The 12,660-nt window shown below is 44.7% G+C and overlaps 1 protein-coding gene and 1 non-coding gene across 3 annotated transcripts in view; one reads left to right on the top strand and one right to left on the bottom strand.

Annotated features, from left to right (window-relative positions):
- The window catches only part of CLIC5 (chloride intracellular channel 5), a 167,344-nt gene that overhangs the window by 46,471 nt on the left and 108,213 nt on the right, over positions 1–12,660 (top strand). The window contains exon 1 of one of the 2 annotated variants that reach the window (XM_065913410.1): positions 7,639–8,036. The exons of the other annotated variant lie outside the window; for it this stretch is intronic. Within the exon in view, the coding sequence (XP_065769482.1) occupies positions 7,974–8,036 (63 nt within the window). The 5' untranslated portion in view covers positions 7,639–7,973. Of the gene's footprint in view, positions 1–7,638; positions 8,037–12,660 lie in introns of those variants that run through there. 2 annotated transcript variants of the gene reach the window in all.
- LOC136152011 (U6 spliceosomal RNA) lies at positions 4,036–4,142 on the bottom strand. The gene has a single exon (XR_010660169.1). It is a non-coding gene; the product is annotated as a U6 spliceosomal RNA (small nuclear RNA).

Here is a 12,660-nt window from a genome sequence, read left to right as displayed (position 1 = left end):
TTCAGCGTTCACTTCTAAACGGGGCATTTACTTCCTTTTTCTGTCTGTTTCTCTCTTCCTCTCTCACTTTGCATTTAAATACAATAATAAAATAATTAAGTAGTGCTTAGTTATTGAGGGCACTAAAAGTAGACATTTGGAAGTCAAGGAGACCTAGATTCAAACCCCAGTTCTAGAGCCTTGTGGTTGGCTTCCTGACTAACCTTTGTGTATTTGCTTCCTCTTCTGCAAAATGGAATACTGATAGTAGCTATCTTGTTAAGTGAAAGAACAAGTGAGAAACTGACTGTGAAATGTAGCACTGCCTTATATACAAAATAACTCTTCTGTCCTTTGTTTATGTGTCAGTCAGTATGTTGGCTACATTATGTATGTTCATAAATAGTATTATTAAAACTTTATATCAGGGTCTTTTCCAAGGAATTGGTGGTTTGCATCAGGTGGCCAAAGTATTGGAGTTTCAGCACCAGTCCTTCCAATGAATGGGTATTTTTTATTCTCGATCACTCTTGGTCCCTATTTCTTTTTTCAGCTTATGTCTGTGTGTTTCTTATGGTTCCAGAGACCCCAAATCCAGTCACTCCTTATCTAAGATCAGCCAGTCACTGATCCTACCAATTCAATAAGCCGTTTCTAAATCTCTATCAGCATTTCAACCTCGTCCAACCACATCATACTTCACATACTTAGTAAATCCTGGTGGCTAAGAAAATAGGCTTTAATGATGGAGAGACCTGGGTCAGAGTACCAGCTGTGTTGTTTATAATTATTTATGTGACCTTGGACAAGTTCCTCACCTCTTTAAGTCTTCGCTTCCTTATTTGTGAAATGAGACTAATAGCACCTGCCTTGGGTTATTATGAAGATGAAGTGAGCTGATAAGAGATTTAGAGTTCTCATACATGGCGGTCTCTTAGAAAATGTTACAGAACCCTTTCTTGTGTTTCAGCTCAAAATTAGAACACTTATAAAGACTCCACACAGTAAGGCCCATTTCACTAAAGTCTGCCTTTGCATGATACAAACAGAAGTCCAAGCGGAGAAAAAGGCTGTGACTAAAGGAGGTGCCAGTCATTTATTTGGGCTTCCCTGGTGGCTCAGATGGTAAAGAATCTGCCCGCAATGCAGGAGACCTGGGTTTGATCCCTGGGTTGGGAAGATCCCCTGGAGAAAAGAATGGCAACCCAATCCAGTATTCTGGCCTGGAGAATTCCATGGACAGAGGAGCCTGGCGAGCTACAGTCCATTTGGTCACAAAGAGTCAGACACAACTGAGCGACTACAAGAACAACACACAGTTCTTCATTAACTGATTCCATCGACCATTATTTAATGAGCATATACACTGTACTGGGAATATTATCAGTTTGTTTGCAAGTTTACAACAAGGGGCCATTATGTTCTGTGGGTAGTGCAAAAGAGACACAAAAGAGGATTCTTGTCTTCAAGGAGCTTTTATTGTTGTGAGAAAGACATGACTCAACCCTGGAAGGAATTCCATGGAGGGATAGTGCAAGCGCTAAGACTGCTCATTGCTCACCTACACTGCATTTTCTCAAAGGATTCTAGAAAGAGCATGGCATCCCCAAAACCCTGGTGATAAGGATGAGTAATGAGTGAACCAATGGGATAAATGACAGCTGTTGACAAGGACCCCTGGCTTCAGTCCAGCCTGCTCCCTGGCCTCTCCCTCTGCTGAGAACAGGCAGGCAGACTGCTGTGAGGACAAAGATCGCTGGCAGTGTTGGGCGCACCCAAATGTTAGTTTATAAAGGAACAGAACTAGGAACCCACCCCATCCTTCTCACAGCCCAGCCTGTGACCTCATGCAAGTGGAAGGACTCACCTCTCTGGCTACACTCACTTGGTCCTCCCTCAAAGACACAATATGACTGGGGCTTTTAGCAGCTGTCATCAAAATCCGCCAGTCCCCTCAGCTTGAAACCGAAGCCCTTGAGATTGTCCAAAAGATCCTCCGTAGAGAATGTAAGGGTGAAACAAACCGATTCCTATGTAAATAGATACCTTGGGCAGAAAGAGTGGATTCACCTAAATATCATTAGGTACCTAAAGGTTTGAGCTTGAAACTAATGATATACCCTGGCATGGGGTAAGATATTGATATCCTTATAAAGAAGATCACTGTTTCATAAAAATATATACACATTTTCTCTTGTAAATATAGCTAGAAGTTTATTGTGTTAATCTTTTACAACACTTTTGGCACCAGGGACCGGTTTCGTGGAAGACAGTTTTTCCATGGACCAGGGGTGGAGGTGGGTTTCCCTGATTTTCTTGCTTTGTGTTTAGCTGGCTATTCTTTTTCTAATTTTTTAAGATAGAACTTTAGATTATTGATTTGAAACCTTTATTCTTTTCTAAAAAGAACACTTCTCATATAAATTTCTTCCTAAGTACTGCATCACCTGAATCTCACAAATTTTGATAGATTCTGTGTTCATTCATGAGCTTCCCTGGTGGCTCAGTGGTAAAGAACCCACCTCCCAATGCAGGAGACTCAGGTTCAATTCCTGGGTCAGGAAGATCCCCTGGAGGAGGAGATGGCAATCCACTCCATTATTTTTGCCTGGACAATCCCATGGGCAGAGAAGCCTGGTGGGCTACAGTCCATAGTGTCACAAAGAGTCTGACCTGACTTGAGCAACTGAGCAGCAGCAGTGTTCGTTTGTACTTAGTTCAAAATATTTTCTAATTATTTTTGAGACTTCTTAACCAGTGAATTTCTTAAAGTGTATTGCTTAATTTTCAAACATTTAGGGGCAGAGCAGCAGCAACAGCAGCATATATCTTCAGTATTGGTCTAATTGATTATTTTATGGCCGGAGAATATATGTGGTAAGATTTCATCCTTTTAAAAAGATTAAGGTTTGTTTTGTAACCCAGAATATGGTCTGTTAGGGTGACTATCCCATGTGTATTTGCAAATGGCATGTATTCTGTTGTGTGGGAATGTTTATTAGGTCAAATTGTTTGATAGTGTTATTTTTATGTCTTCTATACTCTTGCTGACTTTTTGTCTTCTTCTGCTATCAGTTTCTAACAGAGGAGGGTTTTAGTCTCCAAATGCAATTGCATATTTGTCTTTTTCCTCTTTCAGTTTTATCACTTTTGCTTTATGTATCTTGAAGCTCTGTTATTAGGTACATACACACTTAGGGTTGTTATAGCTTTTGATGACTTGACTCTGTTTTCATTATGTAATATTCCTCTTTATCCATGATGAGTTCCTTTTTCTGGAGTCTATTTTGTTTGGTGTTAATATAGTGACTTTCTTTGATTAGCAGTTGCATGATATTTTTCCCCATCTGCTTACATTTGCAGTGAGATTCTGTAACAGCACATAGTTGGATCTTGGTTTGTTTGTTTTTAATCCAATCCAAAAATCTCCAGCTTTTAAAAAGTATTTATTTATGTGGCTGTGTTGTCAGGTCTTAGATGCAGCATGTGGGGTCTTTCCTTGCAGCATACAGACTCTCTAGTTGTGGTGTGTGGGCCCCGGGGTCCATGTGAGGCCATACATGTGCGCAGCTGCCTGCGGCACACGGGATCCTCCCTGACCAGGGATTGAACCCATGTCCCCTGCATTGCAAGGCAGACTCCTAAACTCTGGACCACCAGGGAAATCCCCGATCTCCAACTTTTAGTTGTGTTTAGACCATTTAAATTTAAGTATTGAAATGGTTAGATTCAAGTGTGCCATTGTATGGTTAGTTTTCTGTTTGCTTTTTCTCTCCTTTTAGATTATTTGAGTATTTCTTGCCATTACACTTTAACTTGCATTTTTTTTTAAAACCATATCCCTTTGTGTAAGTTTTATAGCTGTTGTTTAGGAGTGGTTACCATATGCATACCTGACTTTTCTTAATCTGCTTAGAGTTCATAGTTTGCCACTTCAAATGAAGTATAGAGATATTACAGCTATATAAATTCCTTTGCCTTCACATTTATGTCATATCATTGAATCTGAATATATTGAAAACCCAGTCAAATATATTTTTTTATTTTAACAATCATACAAAATATGAGTGTTAAACAGATGTGCATGTACTCCTTTCATTGGGGCCATTCTCATCTTCACTGTGTCATTCCAATTTAAGTATATGTGCTGCTAAAGTAAGCATTGAATATGTTTTTTAAGTGCTTGCCTAATAAGGATTTATCCAAAACTTGTAACAAGTTTGTGAAACTATGATTACTAGAAGTACAGTCTATATGATCAAGGAAGTGCTTTTCTCTGAAGAAAGTTAGAATTGCCTAACCAATTATACTTTGATGTAAAAGGGTAGTCATTTTATTAAAAAAAAAAAAAGAAGTCTTTTTATTGTGAAATGAAGCAGAATGTGGAATTAAAAACTAGAAATATGCCAGAAGTATTTTATAACCAGACAGAATTTTTTGTTGTTGTTAAATGAAAGTTTATAATATCAAAACTATCAGTTATCTACAGGGATGTCCAAGTGAGAGGTATCTAGAAATTAAAAGGGAATTGTTTCATTTTTCAGTAGGTGGTAGATATTTGGAGAAGGTGAAATAAAAGCTAACTCTCAGACTTCCTTGTGGTCCAGTGGATGAGAATTCGCCTGCCAATGCAGAGGGACACAAGTTCAATCCTTGGCCCGAGAAGGTCCCACATGTCTTGGGGCAACTAAGCCTGTGGGCCCCAACTTCTGAGCCCGCGTGCTGCAACTACTGAAGCTCATGCTCCTGGAGCCTGTGCTCTGCGACAAGAGAAGCCACCACAATGAGAAGGCCATGCAGCACAAGGAAGAGTAACTCCCGCTCTCCGCAACTAGAGAAAGCCCGTTCGCAGCAACAAAGAGCCAGTGCAGCTGAAAATAAAATAAATAAATAAATAAATATATATATATATATTTTTAAAGCTAACTCTGCTAGGTTTGGGATTAGGGGAAAATAGAGGTCATACCACATATTGTTAAGCTCATAGCCAAGAAAATAACCACATATGTAAAGCATCTTCATTCAGAAAAGAAAAAAGCCCTCAAAGGCACTTGAGCATAAAATTTCATTTACTGTTGCAAATATTGTCCACAGTCCAGAATAGGAAAGTGATGAGTCTGTGTGGCATGCAGTGAAGGTAGCAGTCTCCCTCTGTAACCTTGTCTTTCCCAGAGTATGCAGTCACTGGCTGGGAATGTACAGCTGTGAAGGTGACAGCTAAAGGCTTTGGTGATGTAAGCCTGAAACCGAGGAGGAGAGCAATTAAGCCTCACCTTGATTAGGCCGCAGGGTACCATGAGGGCTGCAAGTTGGGCTTGGTGGCTCTGTTCTTCAGTGAGCAGGAGACACTTGCACTTGGAGTTTATCGGGAAACAACCTGTCCTAAGCGGTGGTCAGAACACCTTGCCATCTTCTTTACCAAGCAGATGCCTGTCATTCAGGAAGTTCAGTTGTAGTTTCTTCTGCTCTATGAGATCTTTCTTTCTGGCCACTCCAACGGTGATGAATAATCTCTTGACAAGCTGACTTACATAGCCCTTTCATCTACCCAATTCATGAGGCAGTCTGAGTTTTTCTTTCCATGGGCATATTCTCCTGAAATAGATTTTAATCTTCATTAAGACCAGTGCAGTGCCTTTGTTTCCCAAAGGGCCTGTTTGAGAGTTTGAGAGAGGCGATTGGAATAGTTGAGAGCATAGCCTTAGTCTGTCTGGGTTCAAATTCTGATTCCACCATTTCCTAGCTGAATGACTAGAGGCAAATTGCTTAAATATTAATAAACATGCTTCAGTTTCCCCACTTGTAAAATTGGGACAATAACACTATCTATAAAGATGAAATAAGTTAAGACATGTAGAGAGTTTAGCATTTTTTTACCTGGTACCTAATAAGTACTGATACTTATTTTTATTAAGTGATTAATTTTTTTCTTAGAAAGTCATGGAACAAATATGTATTTGTAAGTCCAGCAGGACAGAGCACAGACAGGATCAGCTAGAGAAGGCAAAGAATACAAACAGAAGTTGACCAGATTCCAGATACAAAAGACTGAGCACCTGTTTTTAAAAAGAAATGGAGGATGGAAATGTAAATTGGTACAGCCACATTGGAAAACCTGCTGGCAGTGCTTACTCAAGAAGAACATTCTAACACTCTAGAAACAAGCAATCCCATTCCTGAGTATACAGCCAACAAAAAGTGTCCACATACTGTGAAAGGATGTTTGATAGGATGGTCATAGCAGCCCCATGGAAGTCATCAACCAAAAACTATGCAAATATCCATCAGAGGGCAAATGGATAAATAACTTGTAGCAACAAAAATGGGTGGTTTCCAACTACACACTGAAGAATGGATAAATCTCACCAGTGTAGTGGTGAACACAAAGGAAGCCAGACACCAAGGAGTATATACTGTGCTTTTTGCAAGATTCCAGGCAAAACTAACCTGTGCTGTTATTACAAGTCGGGATAATAAGTTAACTCCAGGTGGTGACAGTCGTGAAAGCGGGGAGAGCTAGAGAGGAGAGACCAGGATGAGCTTCTGTGCAAGCAGCTAACATTTTACCTCTTTCTCTGGTGCTGGTTTCATGGATGAGTTCAGACTGTGAAAATATATTGAACTTACATCCACTTAGGATATGAATATTTTTCCATATGCATATTCAGTTCAGTTCAGTCGCTCAGTCTTGTTGGACTCTTTGTGACCCCATGGACTGCAGCACACCAGGCTTCCCTGTCCATCACCAACTCCTGGAGCTTACTCAAACTCATGTCATCAAGTTGGTGATGCCATCCAACCATCTCATCCTCTGTCGTCCCCTTCTCCTCCTGCCTTCAATCTTTCCCAGCATCAGGGTCTTTTCCAGTGAGTCAGTTCTTTGCATAGGGTGGGCAAAGTATATGGACTGTATAGTCCATGGAATTCTCCAGGCCAGAATACTGGAGTGGGTAGTCTTTCCCGGCTCCAGGGATCTTCCCAACCCGGGGATCGAACCCAGGTCTCCCGCATCGCAGGAGGATTCTTGACCAGCTGAGCCACAAGGGAAGCCCATGTGCGTATTCTATGCCATTTAAAAAAAAGGAAAATAAAATAAAAATAGAAAGCAAAGAACAAAAAAGAGGAGAAAGCCAAAGAAAAAACAAAATGACAGAAGGGGAAAGAAAAATAGCTCAGAGGTTAAAGGACACGTATCCTGACCCGGCAGGCTCACCTCTCTACCTTACACAACTCCCTGCCCTTCCCTGCCTCCTTCTCCCCCAGGCCCACTCTAACCTATCCCGCACGAGGATGGCAAATGCACAGTTTCAGGGTCCTTCCGTTCTCTTCTCGGCTCCCCATAGCTCCTCTCCACTCTGAGCATCCCTAAGGCAGGAAAAGGGTTTCCTAGTGGAGAGGGCTGGTAGGAGAGTTAACTTACAGGAGCTGATGCTTCGTTAAATGGCTTAAAGCCATCTCTTTTCCTCTCTCATCCTCCCCTGCCTCCTCTCACACTTCCTCCCCCTTTATCTTTCCCAGAACATCCTCCTATCCCAGCGGTGGTGTCGCGGCGCGCCCCGCGGGGCCTGGGATGCGGGGCGGGGGCCGCGCTCGCCCGGAGCCCCTCCTGCCCGCCGGGTTGACCCCGCCCCGCGGCGCCGGCTATTTTGGGCGCGGGCGGCGGCCGCAGGATCGCCGCCCCGCGCGGATCCTGTGACACCTCCCAGCGCGCGGCACTTGTTGCTCCCGGGAACCTGCAGCCCATCCCCGAGCCCACCTTTTCCGCCTCGTCCTCTGCCCCCTCCTGGCTTCTCCCCTTTCCTGGCGATCGCCCGGGATACCGATCCCTCAGGCACCGCTGTCACCGGCTGGGGAAATAGATTAAAGAAACTAGAGAAATAAACGCCCTCCGGAGGCCGCCCCCGCCCCCCGGCAGCAGCGGCAGGAGCGCTGGCCCGGGCGCCGCAGAGGTGGCGCCTCCCCGGCCCGGGACGCTGGCCCCGGGCGCCGACGGCATGACGGACACGGCGACGGCTAACGGGGACGACCGGGACCCCGAGATCGAGCTCTTCGTGAAGGTAGGTCGGCGTCCCAGCGCCGCCGCACCTGCTGCGCCTCCAGCCCGGCTCGCGGCTCACGTGCCCCGGCGCCTAGCGCTCTGCCCGACCCTCCCCAGGGAGCGCAGCCTCGCCCTGGCGGTCCCCGGGGTGGCCTTTCTGCAAACCCGAGCCTCGCGTCGGGGCTCCTGGGCGGGATGGAGTCAGGTGCATTCTGGCAGGTGGCTGTCTTCTCCGAGAGTTTGTCAAACCTGCCACAGGACCGGCGGTCACCCTGCCTAGGCGCGAGTTTGGTTTGTCCTGAAGGGCATCTTCGGGTGCAGGATGAGGGCAGGAACCTGGCTGGACCCATGAAGCTTTCTTCTAAAAAGGCGGGGAGGTGAGGGGAAGGAAGAGGGAGAAAAGAAAGCATTACTAATAATATGATCTTTGGCAAAGTAGAAATAACATTTCTTAAAACCTCCTTTTCCTCTTTTGCTCTATTAAAAGAAAAGCAAAAGGGAACAAAGATTGTTCTTGTGCTGTGATCTGCAAGCCGGAAAGCAAACACTCCACTCGCCCACATTATTATTCGTGTCATAATCGTGTTTCCGCGGGGTTGTATCAGGAAATGCAAAGGGTGACCTGAGACAGACTGGGAGGTGGGGGCCCGGGGCGGGGGGAATTCATTGAGTCCCCTCGCTCCCTGCGCCGAAACAGTCTAACGTCAAAAGCTGCTTACACTTCTTTGCAACCTGGAGGAGGAAGGATGGAGGCTGATGCACCGTTTCCCGGTTCTCCAGTGTAATAAGAAAGAAACATTTGATAGGTCCTCCAGAAGCCGAGAAACCTGAGCGCAGAAGAGTTGTCTCCAGGGCGGTGCGGAGTCGCCAGGACTTGGGGGAAGGGCAGCCGCCGGCAAGGTGCCGGAGCGCTGAGAACTTTCACAAAAGGGAAAAAAAAAAACCCCAAAACCCCAAGCATCTTAGAATGCAGTTTCCCTAGAAATATACAGGTAACTGAGAAGGGAAGAGAACTTGCCTGTCGGGAGCCTCCTGGCTGAATTTAAAAGACATGTATATTTCTCTTTATACATGGGGAAATGTATGGAAATATACATGCCTTTTAAATTTGTTTTGGTCAAAGGATCCTTATCTATAAACTAAATAAACAAATAGATTTTCGCAAGAAGTGTAAGATCTATATGACCCTGATAGCAACCTTTTGGTCTTAGGTAATTTTTATTTATCTTATTAAAAAATAATAAACCAGTTGTGACTTATCTTACACTTGAAAAGTACTCTCAGTTGGCCCAGCCTACCACAAAGTTTTGTTAAATATTTCGGCTGGGCTTTACATTTTGGGGGTTATTTTGCAAAATTATGTGTAGACATTGCATTTGTTTTTTAGTGAGACAACTTTCCTGGACCTATTTCTCTTCCCCCAAATGTGACTTCTGTCTCCGTCACCCTCATTTTGTTTCTGTGACCCCTCTGGGAAGGATTTTCAGGCTCTCTGGCAGATCAAGGTAATGAAAGAGGTCATGTCCTCCCAGGCTGGAAGTGTTGGACCCAGAGCTGGCCAGGGCTGCCCTGACCCCCAGCGTCCAGGCCTGCAGTCTAGGGAGCAAATACGGAGAGCTTTCACAGAGCAAGGACTCTTGCTGTTCTTCTTGAAGAAAGCTATTCTAGGACTTTCTCAGATTCCCTGGGAGCAGGTCGTTTCACAGTGTCAAGTTCCTGAAAGCTATTTGGAACACAAATTGACTCTTTTAGAACCAAAAGAGCCCTTTGCCCTGCTCCTAAGTGAGAAGTCCATTCTACCCGCACCTTCTGAGTTTCATGTTGGCAACTTGGAAGTTTTCTCCATTTGTATAAAAAGCTCCCTTAGCAGCCCCTAGTGCCCACAGGAATTCTAAACTACCTGTGTTGTCATTTTTTTTTTTCCCCTAAAGGAAAGCAATCCATGAGAGCCAAGCAGGCCTTCTTAGTCAGCACAGAAACCAAGTTGATGGGGAACAAACAATCAGATAGGAAAGCTCTTTTGATTCCCCCACCCCCCTTTCTGAGCTTCTGGTTAGTAGTGATCATTTACAAGGGCAAGTAAAGGCTGAAAATAATTGTGAAATAAAGACACTTCCCAGGCAGCCAGCCGTGTCCTGATTTATAGAATCAGGTATTTCCATGATTTACCATGTCTCGTAGCTGTAGGATTCCCATCAGAAGAAAGGCCTTGTGGAAGGTCTCAGGTATCCGAGGTGACTTCTACAGGCCCAGCAAGGTTGGTTTCTAGGAAGCCTTCCAGGCAGTCTCTCCCCACCCAGTAAGTGTTGTGATGTGGTCGTCTTCAACACTTCCTTGAAGGGACCCCCCCTAACCTGGCCTGTCCCCTGGGAAAAGGGAAAGCAAAGTTAGTCACTCACTTGTGTCCGACTGTTTGTGACCGCATGGACTAGAGCCCACCAGGCTCCTCTGTCCTTGAAATTCTCCAGGCAGGAATTTTGGAGTGGGTTGCCATTTCCTTCTCTAGGGGATCTTCCTAACCCAGGGGTCAAACCCAGGTCACCCGCCTTGTGGGCAGACTCTTTACCGACTGAGCCTCCAGGAAAGCCTCCTCTATGTCACTCAAAACCTTCATTATCGTGAGAGATTCAAGGACTCACGATAGATTCTGTGCCACATCGATTGGTGATCATTATCTGTCACCACTGCTGCTGCTTATTAGTAATACTAAACGGTGGCATTTTAGGACTTAGGAAGCACATTCAAATACCTTATCTCATTGGATCCCCAGCTTCCTTGATCCATGAGCCTTGATTCACTCATAAAAACTGGTGAAAGCAAATGACATGTGGCTCCCAGGGACCTCTTGAGACATGTCGCTGAGCGAGCGCTTTGCCAGCCGCAGTTTGCTCTCCCTGTAACAACCTCGGAAACTAAGGATGGTGGTTCATCCCGTTTTATGGTTGAAAAATTCAGGTGCTCAGAGAGCATCTGTGAAATGTTCAGACGTAGATAGCAGTAAATAACATTCAGATCCAGCCCTCAGCTAGCAGTTTAGACTCTAAATTTTTTATTCGTTCTCAAATACCCATATGTCAGGCCTTGTACTTTCTTTTGCCAAGTCAGCCTTTCACATGTTTCTAAGATGACACTTACTGGCAACTTACAAATCCATTCTAATGTGTTAGTCACTCAATTGTGTCCAACTCTTTGTGACCCCGTGGACTGTAGCCCGCCAGGAATTTTGTAGATCTCTGTCCATGGGATTTTCCAGGCAAGAATACTGGAGTGGGTTGCCATTTCCATCTCCAGTCCATTCTAATATGGTCATGGAGCGCTATCAAGGCTCCCGCCCATCCCTGCTCTGTACTCCAAGTCTTTGTCTTCCAGGGAACATTTTAATGGGGATTTTTTTTTAAAAGATTTATTTATTTAATTAATTTTATTTTATTTTATTTTATTTTTTTTTTTAGCTTTGGTGTGTCTCTGTTGCTGCACGAGGGCTTTCTCTAGCTTTGGGAGAGGGGGCCACTCTTCATCACCATGCTTCTCATTGCGGTGGCTTCTCTTATTGCAGAGCACAGGCTCAGTAGTTACGGCGTGTGGACCTAGTTGCTCTGAGGCATGTGAGCACGTGGGGTCCTCCGGGACCAGGGATTGAACCCGTGTCCGCTGTACTGCAGGGCGGAGTCCCAGTCACTGAACCGACCACCAGAGAAGCCATCTCATGGGGATGTTTAAGAGATCACTGACCCACCGATTTTAGTTTCTTCATCTATAATAAGAAAGGTTTGAGTCGGTCAGCTCTCATTCTCATTTCCCAACAAATGCGAATGGGGCAGAGGGGACAGAGAACTGGGCTCAAATCTTGTCTCTGCTTCTTGTTGGCCAAGTGACTCTGAACAAGTTCCGTAACTTCTGTGAATCTCAGCATCCCCCTCTTCAAACAAGAGGGTGATTATAAATAAAGTACCCTTATCTTTTATTGTCCAAACTCCTGAGGGAGATAGGAGGTACTTCCAATAGTCAGGCTGGGACAGCAGGTGTCACCTGGGGTTGATGAGAACGTGTGGTCACCCTGGATATGAAAATACTGTCACCACAGACTGGCTGCGAGGATGCCACGGGAACAAATAGAGGAAAACGTTGTGTAAGCTGAAAATTGCTGAGAACACATTGACTTCGATAAGCATATGAGTCCCATGGCAGATAGAACCTTTCTTGATCTGCAGGTCCCTGATTTGCCTTAGGGAACAATGGCCTGGCTGCTTCCTCACTCACAGGGCTATTTTGAGAATAAATGAGATCATACACAGCTGGGACTTTGATCACAAAGGGAGGACAACAGGTTAGAGTTGATAGAGGCAGTGAGCGTGGTTTATTGAAAGAAAAAAGAACAAGGAAATAAAAGCAAAACAGAAAGTGATTTGGGAAGACAAACACAGGATGTGCTGTGTAGTTAGATCAAGGCATTCCTCCTCCCGTAGCGCCACCTCCACCTTCAGTCCCCGTCCTAGACCCCAGAGGTAGAAAGTCACCAAAGCCACCCAGTTTGAAACACATGTCTCTTGAGTTTCAACAGAAACCAGTGGTTCTCAAGGTTGGCTACAGGATCAAATAATTTGGGGGAGATTTTTAAAACGTCATGGATGGAGGAGCCTGGT

Source organism: Muntiacus reevesi, chromosome 20 (genome assembly GCF_963930625.1).
Source record: "Muntiacus reevesi chromosome 20, mMunRee1.1, whole genome shotgun sequence".
NCBI classification, from domain to species: domain Eukaryota; kingdom Metazoa; phylum Chordata; class Mammalia; order Artiodactyla; family Cervidae; genus Muntiacus; species Muntiacus reevesi.
The sequence above is the reverse complement of the archived record's forward strand: the minus strand, read 5'-3'. Positions and strand labels throughout refer to the sequence as shown.